Source organism: Sodiomyces alkalinus (assembly GCF_003711515.1).
Source record: "Sodiomyces alkalinus F11 unplaced genomic scaffold SODALscaffold_7, whole genome shotgun sequence".
NCBI classification, from domain to species: Eukaryota; Fungi; Ascomycota; class Sordariomycetes; order Glomerellales; family Plectosphaerellaceae; genus Sodiomyces; species Sodiomyces alkalinus.
The window spans coordinates 773,952-799,181 of NW_021167085.1; the positions used below are offsets into that span (position 1 = coordinate 773,952).

General features: G+C 56.4%; 8 protein-coding genes across 8 annotated transcripts; 3 read left to right on the top strand and 5 right to left on the bottom strand.

Annotated features, from left to right (window-relative positions):
• Positions 1-1,260: 1,260 nt before the first annotated feature.
• On the bottom strand, positions 1,261-2,826 carry SODALDRAFT_334353 (ARP2/3 complex 34 kDa subunit; the record flags this gene model as incomplete). The annotated part of the gene is made up of 4 exons (XM_028612184.1): positions 1,261-1,809; positions 1,866-2,015; positions 2,091-2,513; positions 2,586-2,826. Coding segments are annotated over 4 exons (897 nt in total), but the record flags the coding sequence as incomplete, so codon positions are not given.
• A 596-nt stretch (positions 2,827-3,422) lies between these two features.
• On the top strand, positions 3,423-6,799 carry SODALDRAFT_313320 (WD40 repeat-like protein). Its single transcript, XM_028609230.1, has 2 exons — positions 3,423-3,809; positions 3,885-6,799. Exons 1-2 carry the CDS (start codon positions 3,793-3,795, stop codon positions 6,763-6,765), a joined length of 2,898 nt encoding a protein of 965 aa, XP_028465076.1. The 5' UTR covers positions 3,423-3,792; the 3' UTR covers positions 6,766-6,799.
• Positions 6,800-7,000: 201 nt separating this feature from the next.
• On the top strand, positions 7,001-7,850 carry SODALDRAFT_193072 (LSM domain-containing protein). Its single transcript, XM_028607145.1, has 4 exons — positions 7,001-7,085; positions 7,201-7,348; positions 7,523-7,625; positions 7,768-7,850. The coding sequence occupies exons 1-4, from the start codon at positions 7,072-7,074 to the stop codon at positions 7,809-7,811; spliced, it is 309 nt and encodes a 102-aa protein (XP_028465077.1). The 5' UTR covers positions 7,001-7,071; the 3' UTR covers positions 7,812-7,850.
• A 396-nt stretch (positions 7,851-8,246) lies between these two features.
• SODALDRAFT_334357 (ARM repeat-containing protein) lies at positions 8,247-12,500 on the bottom strand. Its single transcript, XM_028612185.1, has one exon. The coding sequence runs from the start codon at positions 12,315-12,317 to the stop codon at positions 8,613-8,615; it is 3,705 nt and encodes a 1,234-aa protein (XP_028465078.1). The 5' UTR covers positions 12,318-12,500; the 3' UTR covers positions 8,247-8,612.
• Positions 12,501-12,734: 234 nt separating this feature from the next.
• SODALDRAFT_334358 (DNA glycosylase) lies at positions 12,735-14,259 on the bottom strand. Its single transcript, XM_028612186.1, has 3 exons — positions 14,053-14,259; positions 13,620-13,974; positions 12,735-13,552 (listed from the first exon to the last, which is right to left on the bottom strand). The coding sequence occupies exons 1-3, from the start codon at positions 14,169-14,171 to the stop codon at positions 12,764-12,766; spliced, it is 1,263 nt and encodes a 420-aa protein (XP_028465079.1). The 5' UTR covers positions 14,172-14,259; the 3' UTR covers positions 12,735-12,763.
• On the bottom strand, positions 14,249-16,651 carry SODALDRAFT_297331 (family 57 glycosyltransferase). Its single transcript, XM_028608818.1, has 2 exons — positions 16,259-16,651; positions 14,249-16,164 (listed from the first exon to the last, which is right to left on the bottom strand). Exons 1-2 carry the CDS (start codon positions 16,503-16,505, stop codon positions 14,603-14,605), a joined length of 1,809 nt encoding a protein of 602 aa, XP_028465080.1. The 5' UTR covers positions 16,506-16,651; the 3' UTR covers positions 14,249-14,602.
• A 434-nt stretch (positions 16,652-17,085) lies between these two features.
• SODALDRAFT_324905 (pH-response regulator protein palC) lies at positions 17,086-18,675 on the top strand (the record flags this gene model as incomplete). The annotated part of the gene is made up of 2 exons (XM_028609936.1): positions 17,086-18,309; positions 18,397-18,675. 2 exons carry the CDS (start codon positions 17,086-17,088, stop codon positions 18,673-18,675), a joined length of 1,503 nt encoding a protein of 500 aa, XP_028465081.1.
• Positions 18,676-19,606: 931 nt separating this feature from the next.
• SODALDRAFT_360974 (KAR9-domain-containing protein) lies at positions 19,607-24,891 on the bottom strand (the record flags this gene model as incomplete). Its single annotated transcript, XM_028614326.1, has 5 exons — positions 19,607-23,205; positions 23,452-23,730; positions 24,361-24,389; positions 24,449-24,564; positions 24,760-24,891. 5 exons carry the CDS (start codon positions 24,889-24,891, stop codon positions 19,607-19,609), a joined length of 4,155 nt encoding a protein of 1,384 aa, XP_028465082.1.
• Positions 24,892-25,230: the final 339 nt, after the last annotated feature.

Below are 25,230 nucleotides of genomic sequence, written 5' to 3' on the forward strand. Positions count from 1 at the left end.
GTAAAGGGCGCTGCAAGATGATTGTAACACAGCACAGGCGGCTAATAATGCACGTATGTTCCTGGGTGCAGTTTGTGGGTGCGGTTCAGTTGCTATAGCATCGAACGAACGTGGAGCGAAGGTGGGAACGTTAGAAGGAAAGGTCGGCGGTGAGTTGTCTCGTCTTCTCGTCAATGGTCGGTTTTCCAGGCGTTGTTTGGTCAAGAGAGTGACAAGTAAGATTCGGTTTCCTTCTTTTGACTAAGGTAAGTTAGACTCTCTCTCGGGTTTGGTTCTGGTTACGGATAAAGGGGTTCCCAAGGCCACCTACAGATGTAACGATTGGAGCTCCAAGGAGTGAGCGACACAGAAACCGGGCAAGTGAATGAGAGTTAAAGAGAGCGGCAGGCGCCAGGAGCCGTAACGGGGCACAACCTCCTGAGGCGGCGTGAGAGGAAAATCAAACGAAGAAGAGAGAGAGAAAAAAAGAGTGACGAAACCCGAGCATCTCACGATCACCCGTTTGAATTCGAGGACGAAAGCGAGAGGCTACTCAATGGTAGTGATGCATCGTCAGAGTTTCCAAGCGAGATGGGAAAGCAGCTTTTTACCCTGGCTTTTCCCTTTTTCCTCTCGCCCTGTGCTTTTCCCAGCCATCCGCCATGCCCAGTAACATCGAAGCAAGGGACTCACTCACTGGGCGACCACCAAAGGATAGTGGAGACGCCAGGACCGGTGTTCAGGGGTTGGCCCAAGCACATCGTTAGAAGGCCGACACTGGGCCAGCCCCCTGCTTTTTACATGTGCTCCTTCGTGCAGGCAGACCGCTCCTCTGGGCGCTTCTTGTTGCCAGAAGGAATGTCTATTCCGTGCTTCTTAGTATCGTTCGTCTTACTTTCGCTGTAATTACTTGCTGAAATAAATCACTTGGAAATGCCATGTTTTTAAGATGCTGAGCTCCAGTGATTCTCCAGCGTCTCATGCAGCATTTCAGACAATGCAGGTAGATTTCGCACGAGACCTGTCTTTGGTGTCTTCGCGATTCCCCAATACTGCAAGTTAGCTACCAATGATGCCTTATGGAGCAGCAGATCAAGTAGGTAAAATGGCACGATTGCAATGAGACATGCTGCTGTGGAGACTGGTAAAGTACAGTGAGCACAACACACACACATTGTTTACAGTGTTTGGTTGACCCGGAGAGCGAAGTAACCAGAGCTACAAGAATAGTCTATACAAATAGAGTAGAAAAGAGAAGGATGTGGCGAGCCTCTGACCTGAACACTTAAGAGTAGGTAGATTGGTAGTTAGCCTAGGCATTAACGTTAACGTACGTCCGTCCCGCTTCGCTTCGCCAATGCTCTTCAAATGTCACCAGAAGGGGCGACAGCAGACACCCAACGAGAAACAATCAATTTGGGATGAAAATGCCCAAAGTATGGGGCGAACCGTGGGTGCAAGAGTGCATCGAGAGCCTCGCCCGGTATCCGCATGACACTGGGCAAACCGGAATCAGTTCCCCGCTCAAACTTCGCAGTCAGGTCTCTCAAAGAATCTCGAAAACCGACATGCCTAGGGCGGAAAGAGTAGTCCAGCAAACTCTTCATATCGTTCGTAACGCAATTTAACGCAATTAATTCTATGGCAAGGTCCTTGGTGCTGTTCAGGCCACTAGACTCTCGCTGATCGCAGTCCTGGGGCTCTCGACCTCCACCCGGCGACACCTTCGCCGCGAATCTCCCACCACTCAGGCACCATGCACCTTGAAAGTCCTGCCACTCGCCGTCTTCCTCTCCTTTTCCTCGTTGTCCGGCCGGGCTCTGCGGAGAACTGCATTGGCACGTTAGTTAAAGCCCTGAGAAGCGCCCGAGGGAATGTCGCCTTGCCTTGGAGGAAATCCGCCGTCCTCTTCCGCATGCGTGAATGAATGTAGGCCTTTGATGCCTTGATGTGGTAGTGGAAGTAGTCTCGGAAGGTCTGGATGTGAGAGATCACCTCGGGCATCCGTTGCGAAGTAAGGTGACGGGGGAAGAGCACTAGATGCGGGCATCGGTCAGTCCGGCAGTCACGACGTAAAAAATCACACAACCTGTCGGAAAAAGAAAACCCACCAAATGTTACGTAGCCAATCTCGCCAGAGCTGGAGCTCTGCACCCCGGGCACCTGTTGCAGCTCAAGCGGCGGGTCGTTTCGGAAGAGCACCTGCGGTGCGTTCTGAATGGCCCGACGGCGGGCGTCGACGAATTCTTGGATGAAGACCTTGCCAAAAATCCGATCCGTCTCTTCCCGGAAAATAGTGCTGAAAATGACCGTAACCCGGTCGTGGCTGGCCTTGATGAAGATACCCTCCTCCTCACGGTAGTGGATCGCCATGACCTCCCCGCCTTCCCGCACGCCCTGCGGTGCTTCCTCCGAGATGTACTTCGACGCCGCCTCTTTCAGCTTGTAATACTCCTCGTAAGCGGCCTCGAAAGGTGCCGCCGTCGCATTGCGCTTCAGCAGCGCCATCTTGTTGACCAGCGCGTCTCGCTCATCTTTTGAACCACGGCAATATTAGTTGAAAAGTCGATAACCCTAAAAGCATTCGTGTTACAGAGCAGGCAAACCTTTCTCGGCGGGCAGGTTTTCTAGGTCGATCAGCACGGAGAAGTCGTAGCCTGCCTCGGGCGATACGATGTAGGGGCCATACTCCCGCTGGAGCACTTGCTCGGCGCCGTACCGCACCAGCTCTTTGAAGCAGCGGATCTGAACGGAGAGGAGGATTTTTGTCTTCGTCTCGGGAGTGGAGATGTGGTAAAGGACGCCGTCAAAGTCGGAAACTGTCTGGTCGATGTGGACGGGAGGGGCCCTGACTTTGCTCGTTAGCTGCCTGGGCAGGCTCATCGACAGGGTGGATATGGGGTATGGGTGATTAGGGGGGATTCTCACCCGGAAAACCTCTCCGTCAACACCGACTGAATAAGAGCATTTTGGTAGTCCAGGAGAAGCATCTTGTCTGTCTCAATGGCGAGCTTCTGTCCTGTCGTCGATTCGTCGATGCCCGTTGCTGTGTCTCGGGGTGATGATGACGATGGCTGGTGGCCGTCTTGGTGGGGCTTGTATGGTTGCTTACCTAAGGCGCCCCGAATCACATGACCTAATATCTGCCCCACAGCAACCCCTGAGCTTGGCCACGGTCTTCAATATCAGTTTATTTACCCGCAACCACGAAGCGTAAGGTAGAAAAGGCCCGTGCGAGGTACCTTATACCTTATTTACTCTTAGAATCGAACGTCACGCCGCGATATGCCTCCCAGTATTACGTCTACTTCGTAACGGTGAGAGCTTCAACGGGGCATTTCGCCTTCGCCAGAGCCAGCGTCAGATGCAAGGCAGTCAGCATAATGTTCTAAGAGTAACACAGGTCCCTAGCACTGTTACACCAATGTCCGAAATCTCCGGCTATAATCGGCGCCCACGGGCACAGCTTTCAAGTTTCAACGATGTAGGTCCAGCGTAGGTAGCCTCAGGGCACGCGGCGATCGTCAGGAACGCAACGATATCTGTAGGTCAGGTCGGGATGGGATGCGAGGACATCACGTTTGGATACCAACCCACCGTTTGCATACGTACTTGGAAGCTAGAGCTTAGTCCCGGTCAACGGGGGTGTCCCAGTGATAACGTAAGCGACGTATTCCTTATCGATAAGAAAAAGTTTCCCGCCTCAACGGCAACAGGACCTCAAATGGGAGAAATTAGAAGGACGAGTCTTGAACCGCACATGCGCTTCGGAAGACAATTGGCGTCCCGTTTTGCGCTTCAGGCTCTAGCAAAATGGTCAAATCATATTTGTAGGTCACATCTCATTGAAACGAACCCTTGTTCCATGTATGCTGATGTGATTTTTTTCAATTCTTTTTGTACAGAAAGTTCGAGCATCAAAAGTCCTTTGGAGTCGTCGCATCCAGCACATCGAACATCGTATGGACTTCTAGACAGGGACCCAGTACGGGAGCTGGACAGGCAGTTGTCGCGGCAAACGAAGAAGTTCTATGCTGGGACATCAAGAAAGGCGAGCTTCTGAGTCGCTGGAGGGACGAGAAGGCTACTTTGCCCGTCACCAGCATAGCCCAGAGTCAAGTTGACAAAGACGTCTTTGCGGTCGGCTACGAAGATGGCAGCATACGGCTATGGGACAGCAAGATTGCGACGGTGATCGTCAACTTCAACGGCCACAAGTCGGCAATCACACAGTTGGCATTCGACAAGTCCGGCGTCCGACTCGCGAGTGGCTCCAAAGACACCGACATCATCATCTGGGACCTCGTGGCCGAAGTGGGCCAGTACAAGCTGCGAGGCCACAAGGACCAAGTTACCGGGCTGCGATTTGTCGAACCCGAATCCAAACCAGAGGAAGTTGAAGACGGCGCGCAGGTCATGGTCCTGGATGAAGAAGACAGCTCGGAGGGCTACCTTCTTTCGACCGGCAAGGACTCGCTGATCAAACTTTGGGATCTCTCGTCCAGGCACTGTATCGAGACGCACATTGCGCAAAACAACGGGGAATGCTGGGCGCTGGGCCTTTCGCCCGACTACAACGGCTGCATTACCGCCGGAAACGACGGGGAGCTCAAGGTATGGTACATCGATACGGATGGCTTGGCGGCGATGAAAGGCCGAGTGGACGCTCCCCAGTCCAACAAGTTTCTACTGGATCGGGGAACTCTGTTCCGACAGAGCAAGGACAAGGCCAGCGAGGTGGTTTTCCATCCCCGGCGTGACTACTTTGCTGTCCATGGCACGGAGAAATCCGTCGAGATTTGGCGCATTCGATCAGAAGCCGAGGTCAAGAAGGGCATTGCACGCAAGAGGAGGAGGAGGAGGGAGAGAGAGAAAGAAAAGGAAAAGGGCGGCGACGGTGCTGATGCCGCGGATGCGCCGGACGCAGCAGTCGACCTGGCCAACGCCGAGGTTGGCGATTTCTTCGTCCAGTATGTGATTGTCAGGACGGGAGGCAAGGCCCGCTCTGTCGATTGGGCAATCGGCGGTGGCCAAAAGGATATTCAGCTCGTCGTCGGCACGACCAACAATCAGCTGGAGTACTACACAATACCGACGAAAGAACATGGGTCCAAGTCGAAGAAGGATGACGTGCCCGACTACACACGGTCCCTCGCAGTGGAGCTGCCAGGCCATAGGACCGATGTTCGGTCCGTGTCCCTCAGCTCGGACGATAAGATGCTGGCCACGGCAGCGAACGGGAGTCTCAAGATTTGGAACATCAAGACGCAGACGTGCATCAGGACATTCGAGTGCGGCTACGCGCTGTGCTGCGCATTCCTCCCAGGCGACAAGGTGGTGGTGGTGGGCACGAAAGGGGGCGAGCTCGAGTTGTTCGACGTCGCGTCGGCAAGTCTCCTCGACAGTGTCTCGGCCCACGAAGGTGCTGTCTGGTCGCTTCAGGTACACCCCGACGGGAAGTCGATGGTCTCGGGCAGCGCCGACAAGACGGCCAAGTTCTGGACGTTCCGGATCGTCCAGGAGGAGATTCTCGGGACCACCCGCACGACACCACGGCTCAAGCTGGCGCAGTCGAGGATATTAAAGGTCGCAGATGACGTTCTGAGTGTTCGCTTCTCTCCGGACGCGAAGCTTCTGGCCGTGGCGCTACTGGACAGCACGGTCAAGGTCTTCTTCACCGACAGTTTGAAACTCTACCTCAACCTATACGGCCACAAGCTTCCGGTGCTGAGCATGGACATATCCTACGACAGCAAGCTCATCGTGACGAGCTCGGCGGACAAGAATATCAGGATATGGGGCTTGGACTTTGGCGACTGCCACAAGGCACTCTTCGGACATCAGGACAGTATCCTCCAAGTGGCTTTCGTCCCCCACAACTCGGACGGGAACGGCCATCACTTTTTCAGCAGCGGGAAGGACAGGGTGATCAAGTATTGGGACGGCGACAAGTTTGAACAGATCCAGAAGCTCCATGGGCACCACGGCGAGATCTGGGCCATGGCCGTCAGCCACAGCGGCACCATGCTGGTCAGCGCCGGTCACGACAAGAGCATCCGCGTCTGGCAGGAGACGGACGAGCAAATCTTCCTCGAGGAAGAGCGCGAGAAGGAACTGGAAGAGTTGTACGAGAAGACGTTGACGACGTCGCTCGAGCGGGACCCGGACGCCGCGGACGAAGACGGCGAGGTGGCGGCGGCCGGCAAGCAGACGGTGGAGACGCTCATGGCGGGCGAGCGCATCGCGGAAGCGCTGGAGCTGGGCATGGCGGACATCAACCTGGCGCGGGAGTGGGAGCAGGCCAAGCTGACGAACCCGCACGCGCCGGCGCCGGCGCGCAACCCCATCTTCGTGGCGCTGGGCAACATTAGCGCCGAGACGCACGTCATGTCGGTCCTGCAGCGCATCAAGGCGTCGGCGCTGCAGGACGCGCTGCTGGTGCTCCCGTTCGCGACGGTGCCGATGCTCTTCACCTTCCTGGACCGGTTCGCGGCGCGGTCCATGAACATTCCGTTGACGTGCCGGATCCTCTTCTTCATGCTCAAGACGCACCACCAGCAGATCGTGGCCAGCCGGACCATGCGGACCATGTTGGACGGGATCCGTGCGAACCTGCGGGCGGCGCTGAAGAAGCAGAAGGACGAAATGGGCTATAATGTCGCTGCGCTGAAGGTCATGGGGATGCAGATCCAAGCCAGGAGCGTGAAGGACTATGTAGACGACACATGGGATGAGGAGGCGGAGACTCGGGCTGTAAGGAAACGGGCGTTTGTTCACGTATCATAGTTAGATGGGTGTATGTAGCGAGAAAAGAATGCAGGTTCCAGACTCGCCTATTGCCAAGCTGGTTCTTCGATTTCTCCTGGCTCCCTCCATCCTGTGACTGCGGATGAGGTTGATGATGTCTGATATCCCCGGATCGATACTTTAGTGAGGGTCACGTGACCAGCTTACTCATCCACGTCATCCGAGCACAAAGCAAGGTACCTACCTACCTACCTCTCTTTCAGTTCACGGAACTCACCCAACTCCGACACTCCGACAACGCAAGAACCGCATCACCAACTCCTCTCTCCATCACAACGTCCGAAGATGTTGTTCTTCAGGTACGGGTCATTCTCTTAGCGCCTCGCATTTACACGATGACTCTGCAGGCTGTCCATCACCACACCGAGCCCAGTTTGTCTCCTCCCTCACACTAACTCCGAACTCTTTCACCAGCTTCTTCAAGACCCTCATCGACCACGAGGTCACAGTCGAGCTTAAGAACGACATTCAGATTCGCGGCACTCTCAAGAGTGTAGACCAGTATCTCAACATCAGGTTGGATGAAATATCTGTCGTCGAGGAGCTCAAGTACCCGCACATGGTCAGTTTACGCTGCTACGCCTGGTCTTCTTGCTTCGCCCTCATCCCTTTACCCTTTCGATATATTGCTTAGTCTATGTATCCACGCTAAACTGCCATTTCCCCCATCGTCCTGCTTCTTCTGTATGCATGTGTTCTTTCTTCTTTGCTGACCAGTGGTTCCACAACCATATAGAGCTCTGTAAAGAACGTCTTCATCCGTGGCTCCGTGGTTCGCTACGTTCATCTCCCCGCCGGTTCTGTTGACGTGCCGCTCCTTGAGGACGCCACCCGGAGAGGTAAGTGCTGTTTACGTCCCGCTGTCTTACAGTGGTACCTTGGGAGGTGCTGTCAGTGTGGAGGAAGAGTCCTTCTAGATCTGATGTTGGTCCTGATGCTGACTCCCACCCCCCCGTGATATTTACAGAGGCGGCAGCACAGCAAGCCAAGGCGAAATGAGGAAAATCCTTAACCGTTTAACTTAGTGCCCGAGATTTTTCTATTAGCTAGCCATTTGCACTCGCCGTTACATGCCTGAAGTCGCCTCTCTCCGTAACTTTCTCTATTCAGGAGCTGCAGGACTAAGACGGAAGAGAACCGCATGTTCTTCTTCTGCCTGCTTCATCGGGCTTTGTTGAGTAGGACGCGAACCGATGAGTAACGAGGGGTAACTAGGAGGATGTTTGGACTGTTTGGGTCCAGCCAAGAAGAAAAACCATTCGGTCTTGGTTGACCGGCCGAGACGGGACATTGATAGTGTACAACCAAGCCAGGGATATGACCTGGATCAGAACTAAACAACTACAGGGGCGGGGCATGAGAAATGGGCCGTGGGAAGGGGAGTAGCAATGTCGATGGCCCGCCCATTAACAAAGCTGTCTCTCGGGTGTAGATCGGGCCCTATGCATGTCTACTGTGTACTGTTATCAACATACGGCACGACGGTGGTTGGTTATGGAACAATCGAGATCAGGACACTCGAAACGACTTGCTAAGACTGGAATATATTCCTTTGAACGCCACGCGGGATGCCTTCCTTTCCACCCGAGTCTACAGACTGAAGCACGCCGCCTATACAGACACAGGGGAGACAAAAAAATACAGTGGCATCCAGTGCTAGCCGTGAAGACAGGGGAACAAAAAAAGAAACAGAGGACAAAGGAAAAAAAAGGAAGAAAAAAAGGGCCACCCGCTAGTAGTAGTCATCCCCAACTTGTTATCACCATCCATTACCTGTACCTCTCCCGCCTCATCCATCGAGCGAGACACTTCCCTGAAATCCCACCTCAAAGCATGATGGCCAACTCCGGCCTGTCCAGCTTCTCCTCCTCCAGGTTGGGATAGTACGGCACCATGGCGTCGGCGCAGTGGACGTACGCGTCGTTGTAGAGCCGCCAGTACGGCTGCCGCACCTTGCGCGCAGGGTGGAAGAGACCCGCCCAGACGTAGTTCATCACGATGCCGGGACCCGCAGCCACGCGGATGGCCTCGATGGCCTCGATGATGCGGTCGATGACGTGCGGGCTGGTTTCGAAGAGGTTCGGGTAAAGGAGGTTGAGGAGATGGACCATGGCGTCCTCGCAGCCGAGGCCGACGACGCCCAGGGCGATGTGCTTGACGACCGACGCGGCCGTCTGCCTGTGGACCTGGTCGCGGTCGATGAGGGCATCCTCGAGCAGCGGCGTGACGGCGTAGACGTAGTCCTTGGCCATCTCGCCGATGTACTCGAAGAGGAAGGAGAGCGACTTGAGCACGCCGTTCTGCACGTTCAGTTCGGGGACGCGGTACTCGTTCATCAGGGCGGGGAGGACCGTGAACGGCGCGCACGTCTCGGCGACGATGCCGATGGCCACGGCCGTGTTGACGCGAGACTGGCGTTCCTGCACCCGCAGGTTGTTGAGGAGGGTGGCCAGCACATCCTGCGGGCCGATGGCCTTGGCGATGAAGCCGAACGTGTTGTTGGCCGCCCGACGGATGCCCTTTTTGTGCGCCTTCAACATGTCGAGCAGCTCGAAGCAGATGCGCATCCATTCTCGCGCGTTGACGCTCTCCGGGCCGCGGTCCGCAATCCGGCCCACGAGGTCAATGGTGTTCTCCTGCACCTTCTCGTGTCGGTTTCGGAGGATGGGCGTCAGTCTCGGGAGCAGATCCTTGATGGGCGGCTGCATCTGTGAGATGCCAACGACGGTAACGATGGACCGCAGAGCACCGAGGATGGAACCCAAGACTTCGGGATACTCCTCGCCTAGGTACTCGTACAGCACGACGCCGAGCTTACCCATGAGGGCGTCCTCCCCGCATTGCTTCATGACCATGGCGATCCGCGAGATCAGGTCGGCCGCCTGCTGCCGGACCGTGGCCGACTTGTTGTTGAGACGCCAGAGGATGGTGCTGACAATCTGGGGGAGGTACGGCTTGCAACGAGTGCCCAGCGCGTTCACGACAGACCCGAACCCGTTGAGCATGATGATGTCTTCGACGCTCTGCTCCTGGAAGGCATGCAAGATGCCGTCGATGAGCCGTTCCTCCAGACGTTCGCCAATGTCGGCAGCGCCCAGGCTGGCGACGATCTTCTCTACCGTCTCCACGGTCATCTTCCGGTACGCTTCGCTTTCATCCTTCAGGTTGACGACGATCCGCTCAAGGATCTCGCTGACGCCGACCTTCTGGCCGATGTCGACGGTGGTCTCGACCACTTGTCTATAGTTGCGCTTGTCCAGGGCCATCCGCCTTACCCAGAAGTTCTTGAAGAAATCGTCCAGCACGTGCTCCTTCAGATAGCCGGCGGTGACACCATCGGTGGCGGCACACTGAGACACCACCTTGAGGACGACCTTCTTCATCTCCTCGTCGGGCGAGGAAAACTCCCGCAGGAGGATCTCCATGATCTGGCTCGTGTAATAGTTGGCATACTCCTCGTCCATCAGCGGAATGATGTAGCCGACGGCCTTGAGGAAGCCAGCGAGACCCTTGCCGCGCTGCTTTCGAGCACCGGTCCACAGGGGGTTGAGAATGTCGTCGAAGCTCTCGATACCGTACGGGTTGGACGCCTCGGCCAAGGCGGCGATGGCCAAGCTGGTGACCGTTCGAACCTTGGTCTGCTCGTCGTTGAGGTTGGGCGCAATACAATCAACGAGGCCCTTCAGATGAGGCAAAACGGCGCACCCCATGAGGATGGGGATCTGCTGCAGGATCTTCACGCCGGTGTGACGTGCTTGCCACGACTTCTTGCTGCGGCAGACGGCCCTCAGGAAGGGCAGCAGAGCCGGGATACCCAGCGCCGAGGCGACGACGGCAAAGGCCCGGGCGGTGGTGTTTCGGACGTATTCGTCGACGTGGTCAATGTCAGGTCGCATGGTGCTGATCATGGTGGCCAGACCAGCGGCCTTGCTGAGGTTGGAGATGATCTCGCGGCCCTCGACACGGGCATAATAATCCTGGTCGATGAGCAGGGGCTCGATGACGACGAGAATCTTGTGGACGTACGGACGGACGAGGTCGTCCAGCTTGTAGAGAATACGGTCAATGACCTTGACGAGCAAGTGGCGCTCTTGGTCTTCGAGGGTCTTCTCCATGAGCAGGGGGAGGATCTGGTCGAAGAGCGGACCGGCACCGAACTGTCGGGCATTGTCGGTGAGCTGTCGCAGCGCCGTCTTGCGCATGGGCGGAGTACCGTTCTTGACTTTCAGGAGCAGCCTCATAATCTTCCTCTCCTTCAACTCGTCCACACTGAGATTGTTCTCGTCGGCGCCGTCGGTGAGTTTACCGAAATAAGCCATGTCCTCGGGTTTGAAGAACTGCAGGTCGCCAATGCCGGGAATCTCGTTCCGAACGGGCTTACCGCTCAGCCTCACGGCGTCGGGGTCCTGCATCATAAAGCCGGTCTGTGGCGCGGGGGTGGCCATGAGCTTATGGGCAGGGGCCCGGAGCGGGGCGTAGCCGGGGGGTGGCTCGAGGACCTTGTAGCCCTGGTCCTCGCCAGGCAGCATGGCGTCCAGCTCCTCGTCGCTGAGGGGCATGTTCCGGGCCGACATACCGGGCCCGAAGCCGGTGGGAACGACAGCACCACCCGGGGCGGCCTGCGAAGGGTGCGCCGGAGTAGCGAGGCCTTGGCTGACCATGGGCGTCGCCGAAGGAGCCTGGTCCCACCGCGAACGCTTCTTGGGGGCCTCGAGACCGGGCGGGGCGGGCGTTTGGTCCCACCGAGATCGCTTGGGCTTCGCCGACTCCCCGGACTCGGTTGCGGTGGTTGCGGTCTCTTCCTCGGCAGGCGTGGACGAGACATCCCATCTCTTCTTACGCTTGCGGCCGGCCGTTGCCACTTCGGTGGATCCGGCGTCGCCATTCTCCTTCTCCTTATGACCGTCAGCCAGGGTTGCCTTGGCGACATTGCCATCCTCTTCCTCGTCCCTGCCTTCGAGCTTGGCCTGAATGGCACGGCGAACGCGCTCTTCCTCCCTCTCGAGCTCCCTCGCCTCCATGACCTCGCGATAGGTAACGCCTTCCTCGGCAGCAGCAGCAGCACCAGGCTTGCCGTTGGAGGCGGCAAAGGGGTCGGCGCGCGTAGGGGTGAGGGCCCGGTCGAGCCTACGCTTCTGGTAATCGGTTTCGCGGTCGGCGATTCGGTTGCTCCGCTCGCCGCGACCGGCAAGGACGTCATCTTCCTCGACGCCATCACCACGAGCGAATTCGTCGATCAGCTCTCTGGATGCCGTGTACTGACCGACGAGACGCCGCGTGTTGTCGGGCCCGTCTTCCATGTCCTCATCTTCGTTGTTGCCCGCAGGGATGGACGTGTTGTAGCCGGCAAACTTGTCCGCCTCGTTTCGGTCGTACAGGTCGGTATCAAACGAATCGGTCAGCTTCTGCTTGGTGCCCGCATCGTTGCGTTGGTTGGAAGGATCGAAAGTCCGAGAGCCCTTTTTGGCAGTGGCGGCCGCGTTGCGCTCCGCCTGAAGCTTGCGGATGGTCTCGAAGTCTGCGTCAGACATCTTGAATCACCGGTATTCTGGTCTCATGTCCCCGGAGGATTGAAGAGTGGCCGTACGACGTCGCAGGTGCGCATCAGTATGATTCAATTAGATCTTTTGATAGAAGGGAGATGTGGGGGTCGGAAGAAAAAAACGGTGATGCGTTTGGATAGATGTTGCGGTTGTTGTCTCGACTTGGTAAAAGGTTCAAGTTTGCACTTGGGCGACGCGAAGACCCTTCTTTGATTTGCTAATGCCTCAAGCCCAAACCACTTTGATTACCTCAGCGGGTCCCAGACCGGTATTGGACGAAGAATTCCGGAGTGATTACCTAAGCTAAGGTACCTTTCGCTGCTCCTCGTACTCTAAATTGAACCCGAGAATGGACAAAGTATCGTGAACCAGTTGTTGGAGGGTCTTTGAGTATTACAACAGGACTTCTATTTCTATTCTAGATGCCAAGCATCTCACTTCGATTTAGCTTGTGACCGCGTCCTTCGGCGTTTAGGGGATTGTTCTACGACGTCCTCAGCCACACCTACCGTCACCTCGACTTTGATATCTGTTTGCGTTGCCCTTCGCCTCCTTTTCGTTCTGTTACTTACGACCTCTGGAACTCTCAGTCCCTCCTCTTCTTCCTTTTTCACCATGACAACCTCACCCTCCTGCTTCGTAATCTCTTCCGTCTTGGCACCATTGCCACGTTCCGAGAACGTCTTCAAGTCCGCCGTAAACAAGACCGAATGCGCCCAGCCGGCATAGGCTCCCCAAAGCTCCCTAAAATGATCGCCCACCGCATCGTACATGGCCTTATTCAACGTTTTGGCCTTGGCCTTGCCGAACTTGTAATCCCGCTGCGCAATTTGCCAGACGTGCGTGTCGACGGGCACTGCCTCGCCCCATCCCAGCCCCATGAGACACACGCAGTCTGCCACCTTGGGGCCCACCCCAGTGAGCTCCAGCAGCTTCTCATGGGCCTCCTTGTACGTCGCAGAGGGTAGGCCGTCGGCCTCGGGCGCTCGCCGGAAGTTGGGATTGTCCGGGTTCGTCAGGCTGTCCAGCCATCCCTTGGGCCTTTCGTGGGCGACGATCCGGGCCGTCTGGACGATGTATTTGGCCCGGTACCCGAACCCCAGCTCGCGAAGGTGCGCCTCCACCTCCTTGGCGCAGAGTGCTTCCGGCGTGGGAAAGTCGTGGAACGCCTCGCCGCCGACATGGCCGATGAGTGGGCCGTAGTGTTGACAAAGTTTGAGGACCTAAAACGACCATGTTGATCAGAGTGGGGTGCAAAAGAGACCTCTTATCTTGGGGGATTAGACTTACCATCTGAGAGATTCTAGAGATGTTATTATTGCTACTGCAAATAAACGCTATGAGAGTTTCCCAGGCATCCTGGCTCAGAATTCGGACCCCTTCAAACTTGGGTGCCCGTTTCCGAAAATTGGGATCCGCCGCCGACCACTGCTCATACAGTGACCCTAAGTCGAGTTTCAGACTCAAGTAGTGCCTGAGTAGGTCTTCCGTGCCGTCTTGTAAGACATTTGCGTCGGAGACAGGACTCTTCGTCGACAGAGGCGGAGTAAGAAACTCATTCCTGGTGGCGGGCCATGTAACCCGGTAATGGAGGTGAGTCGAATCCTGCTTAAGAGAGACGACGCGCCCATGTAGCACACAAGACCTAGTGAGTCCATGTTAGCTTCCTGGGAAAAGTCCTCGAGTGGACATATAACGTATAATAAAATCAAAGGGTTCGAACCATTCGTCATTGAGTTTGCGCCAGCGAAAGGATTGTCCACATCGAAGCGTCGTGTCGATGCAGAGTTCCGTCAGGTTTACTGGTAACCGGCTCCATGCCGACACTTTCGCAGCAGCCATGATTTACGCCATATACAGAGAGATGCGTATATTATACGTCTGCGGTAAGATGAGTCCACAGTATCCCGTCTGTTGATGACAAGCCAATGTCACCGCTTGGACATGTCCTGTTCACGACTTGGAATGTCAGTTCAGTTCAGTTCAGGGGGGCATCGTCATTTTAAGATCACGTGAGCATTTTCCCAACTAAGTACCTAGGTACAGGAAATCGGTTCGACGACGACTGTCTGCACCGGTACGAGTTCATGGTCATCCAGAATCGCAAGAACAGCCTTGGGAAGCATATAATTATGAAAGACCTCCATCAAACGTATGCCTCAGCATTTATGCAGCAAATGGTATCATAACGTGGCTTTGGTACAGAGAACTCAACAGCGCAGAACCCCCCCATCTGAGCTAGATGTCCAATCATTCCACCCCTTTCTCCCGTCTTATTTGGTCTTCCTCAAGTCAGCCACTTTCCCCTTCCCTTGCCCTGCCACCGGCAACAGGTCACTCTGCACAACGAGCTGCCACAGGCACCAGAGGTAGCACAGAACAAACCCAGCACAGCCGATACCCACGTTGACCACGACCCAGAGGTCCGGCTTGTCGGCCGGCGGCATGATGAAAGCCTCCACGACATGCCACGCGGCCATGGCCGCATAAAAAACGCCATGGAGTACGGCTGTTCCCCATTTCAGCCAGGGAGACTGGCCGTCCGGGAAGTAGGCGCTCAACGACGTCGGTGGAAGGCCAAGGAGATAGGCCCAAAGCAGCGTAATGACCGCGTACGGCACGCCAAGGTCGACGCGCTGCAGCAACGGGAACATGGTCCACGCACCTAACAGGTTCGCGAAGCCGACCCAGGCGCGGAAGTCGCTGTCCCTCGACAGGCCTCGCTTGCCCGTGAGCATGAGCGTCATGGGCATCAGGGGAAGCAGAACGCTCTTCTCGTGGACCTGGTAGCTGAAGAGGAAGAACCCCCATGCGGTGGCCGCTAGCGCGGCCGGCAGGAGCTGCTTCCGAGGTCGGAGGAGCAGAATCAGATTCGGCGGGATGATGGACGCGAGAGTGAAGACGAGAGCTGCCTTCTGGAGAAGATCGGAAGGATATTTGCGCAGTTTGATGACGACGTTAAGGGCGCACCAAAAGTTTGCGACCTTGTCCTCGAATAGCCCCCGGGCAAAGGGGAAAATCCTATGCACCATCTGCAGCAACTGCTCAATGACTGGATAGTAGCTGGCCTCGGGATCGAGGTAGTGGGCCAGCTGGGGGAAGAGCGGAAGAGAAGGAGGCGGGCCGTCGATGCCTGGGTGAGGGCCGATTCCTCGGCGCACATCGTAGAGTGTGCCTAAAACAATAGGCAGGACAAGAATGGCGAATGCAGCGATCGTGACTAGCGCTATGCCAATAAATCGGGACGGGTTGAGCCTGGGCGAGATGCAGATGCCCAGCAGGAACGAAAATATAGCAAAGGCGTAGTAGAGCGCCATCTGCTTGAACCCCAGCGCAGCGACGAAGAAGACAGCGGACCACATGTACCGCCCGGCAAGTATGTTGGACAGGGTGGCGATGACGAATCCGAGCATGACCGTGTTATACTGGAAGTGCACATGGTCAATGAGTATGGTCGCAGGCTGCATCAGAATGGCAACCAACGCCAGTGATGCAGACCAGGTCGATGCGCCACAGGCCCTGCTGAATCTCCTCACGAAGATCACGGTGGCAGGGATGTAGATGAGGTATTCTGACACCATGGCGGTAGCTCGCATGAAAATCTTTAGCGTCGGGTCTTCCAGGCCTCGTGAGGTGTACAGGGCGAACCAGTCCGGGTTGACGAGCGCGCCGATCCGACCACAGAGCCAGCTATGGTACGCGGTCAGTGGAGGGTAGTCCAAACCCCACCACTCCAGGTCGTGGAAGTACCACTGAGAGATGGGGAGCTTCGTCGTAATCTCCATCCAGTGCCTTTGGGCTTCGTAGTCGCCGAACATTGGGGGCTTTTGGTGTCCTTCGAGACCGGCAAGTGTCAGCCCAGCCCAGCCCATGGTGAACCGAGTGTTTTTCTCTTTCTCCCTTTCTCTTCTCTTCCTTGTCGCACTCACCTGAATATCCCCAGAGGCCAGCAGCCCAGCGAAACAGTCCCACGGCCATCAGGATGAATGGTAGAACGTTCCATTGCGAGGTCGATCCCCGTGCCGGCCATAGCAGTGAAGCAAGCGGGAACAGAGGCGTCTTTATAACAGTTTCGCTAGGGGAAAGAGTGTTGTCGGTGATGCTGGTTCGTAGCTGGGACGCACCGGCCGGCTTCTTTGCCCTGTTGCGGGGCTTGTGAGGTGAAGGACCGGCCATTGTTCCCGAAGTAAACGAGTGAAACTCAGGCTGGCTGCATGGAGATTGCAGTATGCCTGCGAAGTGGCTGGCTGGCCGAGATTCCGGCTCAAATTGGTGGGCAAGATGCTGGGGATTTGGTCAATTATTGCATGTTTACGACGTGGTGTCAAGGCTAAGGTACAATACAAGATCCGAAGCTTGCCTTTGGTTACACGGCAAGTACCAAGTACCCCGGATGCTTGACCTCGATTAGTCAGCAATATACGGTGTTGCCTTAGCCGCGAACACGTCCCAGGTTGAGCTTCTGACTGTACCTTAGCTGTATAAGGTAAGGTAAGGTAAGCTAAGTATACTGTATGTACACGGTACCTCGCCATAGAAAGTGAACACTCTGGACAGGATGAGATCGATAAATTTGCCGACGGTGCGACATCATCGCTCCTTATCTTATCTTGGCATCAAGGTACCTTAGGTACCGGGCTACAACGTCCATACCCAGGACTGCGACCTCAATCCCATCCATATTCTTCTCCCAAGACCTCGTCTTCCTTCATGCCATTGTTTTCTGCGCCTTGGTGAAGAGGCAAACCACTCCACCATGCCTTTCCCCTTTGTCCTTCCAACCACTTCATCCTTTTCCTTTTCTGCCTCCTTTAGATGCGACTCCCACCCCTCGCTGCCCCTCACTGCCAGCACATATCGCGGGGTAGTCCGTGATGCCCTCAAGAAGCACAAACGCCTGCCATCCTCGGCCCAGTCCCCTCATCTCTCTTCCGTCGTCTCTTCCTTGACCAGCTACCTTCCCTACCTGCTGGCCATTGACGCCGGCGTCCACCAACGGGGACCCCTGTCGTCTGAAATCAGGGTCACCCTCCAGGACACACCAGCCATCGAATGGCGTCCTACGCTTTCTGACACCGCAGTCCCTGGTCGCGAACCGCCCCGGGTAAAAGTCCGTCATCTGGACCATGAGATCGCCTTCGCCCTGTCTACCCTGGCCGAGGCCTATACCTTAGTCGGCCGATCCGCCCTCCATCCGCTCTACGTGACATCCGCCGCCGTCCCCACCTCCGAAGAGCGAACCCTCGCTATCCAGACGGCGACTAGACACCTCCTTGACGCCGCCTCCATCTACGAATACCTAGCCACCCGCGCCGACACCAACACCTCTGTTCCCTGCGCCGATATCGCCCCGACCACCCTGCGCGGTCTCGCCGCCCTCGCCCATGCCGAGGCAACCCTCCTCGCCGTCCTCAAAGACGACCCCTATCCAGCCATCGTCTCCCAGTCCCGCAACGAGACCGACCGGGAATGGATGTACAAGTCCCCCGACATCCCCAAGGTCCGCGCCCACCTGTTCGCCCGCCTCTGTCTCGCCGCCGCCGAGCACGCCGCCAAGGCCTCCTCGCTCTGCCAGACCCGCGTCCCCACAACGGGAGACGGTGGTGGTGGCCCCGGAGCGGCTGCCGCCGGAAAGGTAAACGACGCGTTACTGCGTTACCTCGAGGATACGCGGCGGACGTGTCGCGCCCGCGCCTGCCGCTTCTTCGGCATCGACGCCGAACTGGGCGGCCAGACCGGCACGGCGCTCGCCTGGCTTCGTGCCGGGTTGCAGGAGCTGGGCGTCGAGTCTCGCGAGGCCGCCGCCCCTCGCAAGGGTGGTCTAAGCGCCGGGTTGAGTCGCTTCAAGAAGGACTGGGCTGAGAAGCGCGAGGACAAGCGGGTCGAACGGGAGGCTGCGTGGGGCGCCGACGGCGGAAGGCTGGAAGAGACGCGGGTCATTGAGCATCTCGAGGCCCAATGGACCAAGGTCAACGACATGGTAAGTTTTAGCCGCCGTAAAACCGAGCAGTCATGAGAACTCCCAGGTTCTTCCCCTCTCCAGAATTTGCTCACCAACAATCCCCAGATCGCTTCACAACCCATCCCTCCAACGGGCCCGTTGATTGCCCAGATGCCCTCGGGTCGCGATATACACGTCGTCAAACCATACCAAGTCCCCCAGCTGGATCGGACTGTATTAGAGGCGACGCGGGCGCCGCCGGATAGGACCGATGACGGTGTCGGCGTAGGGGACGGTTTGAGTTCGGACGAAGAGGCCGAAGTTGGGGATAGGGCTAAGCAGGTGCCTGTCGGTGCATACCCCGGTTCAAGGCCGGATCATGGCAGCAGGAGCTCGTATTACTGAATAGGACCACCTCTCGGACCTGCAAGATCCATCTATGCGGTACGCTTGCAGACAACGTCCCTTTTAGGGTCTGGTGAAGCCCCTATTCCAGCCAACAGATACGACATATAGATACCCCATCACGACGAATGCACAGCAGCTCAGCGACAAATTCCTTTATCAATTCTGCTTTCACCTGCCTGATGGCCCATCGCACCTGGCCCTAATTACGACCGTCATCGTAGGTAAAATAAAATACGCACAACATGGGGGTATAACGTCGAACAGCTGGTACTTACATGCCATGAATGCAAATCAACCCTCTCCATCTTCTCTTCACCCTTCCCCTTCCCACCTGCTTCCCTTGCCTCACTCTTACGAGTGGGCCCCCTTGGTCCAGTCCCTACGCAACTCCCCTTTTGCGCACAATGTCCGTTAGAAATAGAAGAGAAAAGAGAAGAAAACAAAAGAGCGTGCGCGCTTCCTCGAGGAAACGAGACATCAGACTCGAACGCCATTCGTCTTTCATGACGAGCGAGAGACGAAAGTTTTCCTTTCAGCCTCGGGCCTTGGGGAAGACAAGAAATTAAGGGGAAATATCAGACATTAGGACGACCGGCCATGGGCTCGACTGTTCTCTCCTTGCTCCAGAAACCAACTCCCGGCCCCTTAGTTCCAACAAACGCCATGCTGGATGTGCAATACAAGAAGATCAATCAAGGGCCGGGTGAAAAGGCAAGCGCGAGAAATAAAGACGAAAATAAAATCCGAGAAAAAAAATCGACGGTAATGGGAAGAAAAGAAAATGCTAAGCTTGGCTTGCTAAATGGCGCTTAAGCGTTTGTAGAAAAGAAAAACGTGCAGGTATCCCTCGTTTCTGTTTATGGTCCAAAGCACATGTCTCATGATGACCGGAGGCAAAGGCCAGAGAGTCGCAGAGAGTTCCCCCCGTTCAAGGCCGCCAAGCGGGCTTGTTGCTGATGGCCCTCCTAGAGGCATCAGACGTGGAGGAACTGCGCATGGCACTCCGAGCACCCGCAATGGCCTGGGGAGACGCTCGCCCCGTGGTGGCGTTGGAGGCGGTGGTAGACCTCATTTGCGGAAGCATACTGCTCCGCCTTCCCTGAGCTTGAGCCATGGAGCTCGCGGGCCGGGCCGGCCCGGCTTGCTGGCTGTTCTCCAAGGCGTCCCTGGGCCGGGGAGGCTGGAACGACGCTCGCCGAGTGCTCGTGGTGCTCGTGGCTGACCTGGCAAACGAGAGGCGAGGCTTCGCCAGAGTCTGCTGCTGCTGCTGCTGCTGCGCTTGGGGACCCGGCGAGGTGGTGCGGCCGCGGATGGCGAGCCGAGACAGACTTGCCCTTGTAGGCGTGTCTTCCGGCATGGGCGAAGCCGAGGTGGAGCGGTTGAGAGGGCTGCGAGCCGAGGGGATGCGGGAGCCGGTGGCGGCTCCTCCTCCACCGGAAGTCGGCGTCAGCGACGAGGCGGACCGGCCCAGCGGTGTCCTCTTGGCGTAAGGACTGGGCGTCGTGAGAGTGAGGGGCTTGAAGTTGTGGCCGATGCCAGCGTCGGCCGTGTTCGTCGAGCCGTTCCACTTCGGGCGGCTCGGTAGGGTACTGACAGGGCGAGGCACCTTGCTGCCACTGGAAGGGGTAGGCAGGTTGGATGGGCCGGCACTCGATAGCCGGGATGCCAAAGGCCTGCGAGTTTGAGAATTCGGCGTAGGAACGTTCGATTGTCTCCGGTTCGAAGGCTGAGGCAGGTTGCTGTTCGTACTCCCGGAACGGACTTTGGTCCTGGGTGTCGGGGTGACCGGACCGAGACCAAGGCTGGACATGATGACGGAGGATGGCGGCGAACTCCCAGGGGTGTCATGGGTGCTGCCGATGGTCGAACGGTCGTTGGAGAGCATACTCGAGACGGAATCTCGCAGTTGCTGGCCGTGGTTGTCCCATTGGATCTCTTCGAGTGCAACATCCATCTCTTTGATCTGGACCTTGAGCGATTCCCATTTAGATTGCAGCTCCGCGTTGAGACGTATGATCTCGCCATTCACGGTGAGACGCTCCTGGACCCCCTTGTCGACGATGGTGAGGACGCGTTCGATGGCCGGGCCGTAATGCGTTTTCTTGGCGTCGTAGCTCTCGACTTTCTTGGCCATGACCGGAGGACTAGTCAGATGGATGCCGGAATCCACCGACTCCTTCAGCTTGAGGAGCGATCTTTCTACCGACTCGATCATCTTCTGCGCCTGTCGACCGGCTCCTCGGAAAACAAGAACCCAGCGGTCTTCACCCAGCTCCTTCCGCAACGACTCGGCGTCCTTCTCGAGCTTCTTGTACGTTCCGTCCAGGGCAGCCCTTCGCATCTCCAGCTCGTCGCAGGCGGTGGGGAACGACAGTCTCGCCCTCGCTTCGAAAACGGAGAGTCGCATCGGCAAGAAGTCGAGGGACGCCCTGAGCGGTTGCATGCGAGCGAACAAGGCCAGGAGGCTGGAGTCGTCCTGGGACAGGGTCGGGGTGTTGGGAGAACTCGGGGTCACGGGGAACACCGGGAGACTCGATCGGGTCCGCGGGGCGAGCTTGGCTACGGACGGGGGAGGGGTCTCTTCGACTATGGTTTCGAGGTCTCCGATGTCGACCCCGTCACCTGTCGTAGTAGCCATCAGAGATTTATGGCGGCGTTCCTCCATTTCAAAAACCAGTCTGCACAGCTCGTCCATCTCGCCTTGTATGTCTCCGAGGACCATGTTCCAGAGCTCTTCCCATTCCATGGCGATCTCGACCTGCTCTTTGACGTTGCCGAGGGCTGACTGGATATTGGCCCACTCGCTAATGATCGACTCCATCTGCGCAACGGCCCGCCGAAGGTCGTCGGCGGGAACGCTGGCGATGTCGTCCCGATTCTGCAGCTCTTCGATGGCACTGACGTAGGCATTGATTAGCTCCTCGAACCTCGCAGCGGCATTCTCCACCTCGGCCAGGCCCTCACGGCCGCCTGCTGCCGCCCACTCGACATCGTCTTCACTATCCAAGCCGGCGATGACCTCGGAGGCCTTGGAGATCCAGCTCCGAATCTGCTCGGCGGCATTGATGAGGGCCTTGGAGGCGACATTGGCGGTGGGGATGGCGGAGACCTTGCTGGACAGCGATCCAGCATCGGGAAGTTGCAGCGACGTTAATTGTGCGAGCTGGTTGGCGAATGAGGCACGCGAGAGGGTGTAGATCGAGCCAGGTCGTTGGCGATTCGGCGTGAAGTACGACGCGATATCGGGGGTAAACTCCGCAGGGGTGGTGGTTGGGGGAGTATCCTTGGGGAGGGGTGGCGGAGGAGGGTTGCTAGTGTCGTCGTCGTAGTTGTATTCGTCGTCGTCGTATTCGTCGGGCAACGGGGGGTTCACGCATCGCTCGACGTGCTCTTGCCGCGTTTCGAGTTGTACCTTGGTGCCATTTCCATTGGTATGGTCGGGCAGCCTGTATTTTTGGGTATCCATGTCCAAGTCCAAGGGTTCAGACGTCGTTATTTCCGGTAGCAGAGGTGCCGTAGTACTGCCGGGGACGGGGGTCGAGGCGTCGGGCGCCACGATCTCGTCCGTCACGGCAGGCGTTGGCGCTGGGGCGGAGGCGGGAGTGAGAGAAGTGAGAGTGGAAGTCGCGGTGGTCTTGGTCTTGGGGGTGATGTGGTTTGTCGCTTCGGATGTTGCAGCAGTAGCGGCGGGACCCTTCCAAGGGCGACCGCGCCGTTCGATGATGGAAGAGAGGGAGCCGGCCTGGTGTCGCTTGTCAAGTTGGCGAATCTGATCTTGGGGTAGACGGCCGACGCGATCTTGATGGGCGGCTACTGGGGACGGATCTCGGGATTTACTGGAGCCAAACCCGAGGGCCTTCAGGCGTGCAGCCAATCCGGGCGATGGCCTGCGTGGCTGAATGGAGGTTGAGGTGGGAGTACTCGATTGAGAAGTCGCTGCTGTTTGGGTCGAGGGAGAGGCGGTGGCAGAGCTCGGAGTTGCGGGATTGGAAACAGGCGATCTGGGGGCAATGGAAGGGCTGACGGCGGTGGTCAAGTTCGAGTTGCGCCCCGCGATGGGTGGACAGGGGTCGGTAGTTTTGTCACGCTTAGACGTGTCCTTGTCAAAATCCAGGCGTGGTTGGAAAAGCTCGCTTGAGACGTCGGATAAAGTCAGCCCAGTGGTTACTGGTAGTGGTTCAATCCTGGGCAGTTGATGGTCGATTTCAGCTGCCGGAGGAAGAATAGTGATGGCACTCCGGTTAGTGCAATCTGTCGGTAGCGATTGGGCAATGATGGCAGTGGTTTGGTCGTGGTTGTTGTTTTGTTGATCGTTGGTTTTGTTTTTGTTGCTGTTGCTGTTGCTGTTGCTGTTCTTGTTCTTGCCTGCTTCTACTTGTTGTGGTTGATCAGTGGGCATGTGGAGTGTTGTAGGGGTAGTTTTCTGGGCGGTCTCGGTGGTCAAAAGAGGCCTGTCGGTGGGGGCAATAGCGCCCTCGGGCCAGCTGTCAACGGAGGGCCAGCGGGGCACGCTCGCTGTACCTTCCCCTGAAGCACAGGCTTCAGCGATTACTGGGGCCTTCCCCGGTGGGCTAGGGCTTGTCCTAGGAGGCTTGCCAATTCTCCCTTGTTCTGCTTCCTCAGACACTGCGCTCATTTAAACTAGAGCGATCCGCATCTGACTGTGACCCTTTTGTCCAGTATGGGCCTTTTTTTTTTTTTTTTTTTAATAAATAAAAAAAAAGATGCAGAAAAGTGCCAAGTAAAGTAAGTATCCGTGTCCTGGTGGGAAACTCGTATTGTGCCAGCGGTGAGTGGACCGAAATGGTGGCGGATGAGTCTGAAAAGGAGGCCAACTGCTATGGCCCTGTGGCTCGTAGGACTGGCTGCGACTTTCAAACGTGGATAACAGTGGAAAGCTAAACGACTGGCTGGAGGATGCAGTCGTTATTGGGTCGATGTGGTCGTATGCATCCTGCTGCGTTCGTCTTGAAGAAGAGGAATGCAGGATGACGGCAATCCTCGGGTGATCGGCCTCCGTCCAGTGTCTGTGCAGATGACTGAAAGAGAGGACTGAGATGAATATGAGTGAGAGGCCGAGATGGTAGCGAGTAAGGTATCCGTAATTCCGTATAAATAACGTCTTCAACTCGGGGGTTGGCGTCGGCTTTGGATGTTGAAGCTTAGATGATTTGATAAAGGCCTTTTCTTATGGTTTCCTTGGACGTAAAATGGTTATGCGAAGAGGAAGAGGGGCATAATTGGTAAGGAGTTATGACCGAGAAGGATAGAAAGAAGGGAAGGAAGACGAATTAGAAAAGACAGGAGAATAGTGACCGGGCAATTTGTCTTGAGTGGCTAGGAGGGTCTTTACGTTAGATGGCTCTGGGTTGCTTGAAAGTCGGACGACCTTGCGTATCGTACGTATTGTTGAAGTAATAAAAACGAAGGGATGTCTCTAGACTTTGTGTTCTTTGCGTGGAGCCGGATTGGTGCACAGTTTCCCGTAGTGCTGTCTCGGGCAAGAAAACGAAGGAGCCGGGACAGACAGACAGCACTGATTTCTAAGACGGAGGCAAAACAGAAAGAAGTGGGAGGGAGTTGGGGGGCGGGGGATAAAAAAATAAAATAAACAGAAAGAAGGAAAAATAATTTCTTGCGAGGGCCTTCGTTGTGAAGGCGAATTGTGCTTCATAGACTGACCTCCTAGCAAAATTGCCTCCTTGCTTGCCCTTCCGCCCAGCCATGTCAGAACCACCCTCTCTCTGTTCGAACGAAGTACGTTGTGCACAGAGAAGCGGTCCCATCAAGCCGGGCAATCCGCGGACCCGGAGATTGGTACGACCGGTGGGCTTTAATCTCCCGCTTGTCGTCTCCACGGGAAGAAATGGTCGGGTCAGCTGCGAGCTTGTGCATGAACACAAATCAATAATTTAAGCCTGATGGCTTGGGTGCTGCATGCTGCACGAAGAACGAAAGCACTCAGTACGTTAGGTTACCTAGAGCTAGAGGTTAGGGCTGGCAGTACCCGTCTCTCGCAACATCAGATTACGATCCTCTATGCGAACACAGTTGAGTTCTTCAGCGAGGTCTGTCCGTCACGTCAACCAGGTTCTCTCCCATGAATATGCTGGGATTAGCGTTGCAGTGGCTTCCAGACTCGGCAGTTGACTGGGGCCTCACACTGGCACTCTCTGCAGGACCCTGGGCGCGTTCCCCCTTCGGGCAAAGCATGATCACAACGATCAAAGGTACGAAGTACGGGGGATGTCAAGGTGAATTCACCTATCAAGATTGGTGGCGTCCTGGATTGATGCGGACGGATGCATAAATCGTGCCCAGTGTCCATACAAGGGCACGAAATATCGGGCAGCCTTGAGGCGGCTAATAAATGAACATGCTCCCCGATTCATCGGTTCTTTCTTTCCGTGTCGTGTCCATCAGGCACAAAGCAATCAATTTGCGACTCGCCGTCTCTATACAGTACTGTATATCACGAGGGAATTGCGGATACTCTGAAAATTATACCTACAACGGTATGTATTAATTACAAACTTAGACATTGTTGCCTGC

Excerpts from the sequence above, each read along its gene's own strand:
- SODALDRAFT_334358 (XM_028612186.1), bottom strand. The coding sequence starts at position 14,171 with ATGGCTGCTGCGAAAGTGTCGGCATGGAGCCGGTTACCAGTAAACCTG. Across the intron at positions 13,975-14,052 it reads CGCAAACTCAATGACGAATG|GTCTTGTGTGCTACATGGGC; the intron begins GTTCGAACCCTT and ends TGGACTCACTAG. Across the intron at positions 13,553-13,619 it reads TCTCTAGAATCTCTCAGATG|GTCCTCAAACTTTGTCAACA; the intron begins GTAAGTCTAATC and ends TGGTCGTTTTAG.
- SODALDRAFT_297331 (XM_028608818.1), bottom strand. The coding sequence starts at position 16,505 with ATGGCCGGTCCTTCACCTCACAAGCCCCGCAACAGGGCAAAGAAGCCG. Across the intron at positions 16,165-16,258 it reads TGGCCTCTGGGGATATTCAG|GACACCAAAAGCCCCCAATG; the intron begins GTGAGTGCGACA and ends CCGGTCTCGAAG.
- SODALDRAFT_334357 (XM_028612185.1), bottom strand. The coding sequence starts at position 12,317 with ATGTCTGACGCAGACTTCGAGACCATCCGCAAGCTTCAGGCGGAGCGC.
- SODALDRAFT_193072 (XM_028607145.1), top strand. Across the intron at positions 7,349-7,522 it reads AGCTCAAGTACCCGCACATG|AGCTCTGTAAAGAACGTCTT; the intron begins GTCAGTTTACGC and ends ACAACCATATAG. Across the intron at positions 7,626-7,767 it reads TGAGGACGCCACCCGGAGAG|CAAGCCAAGGCGAAATGAGG; the intron begins GTAAGTGCTGTT and ends GCGGCAGCACAG.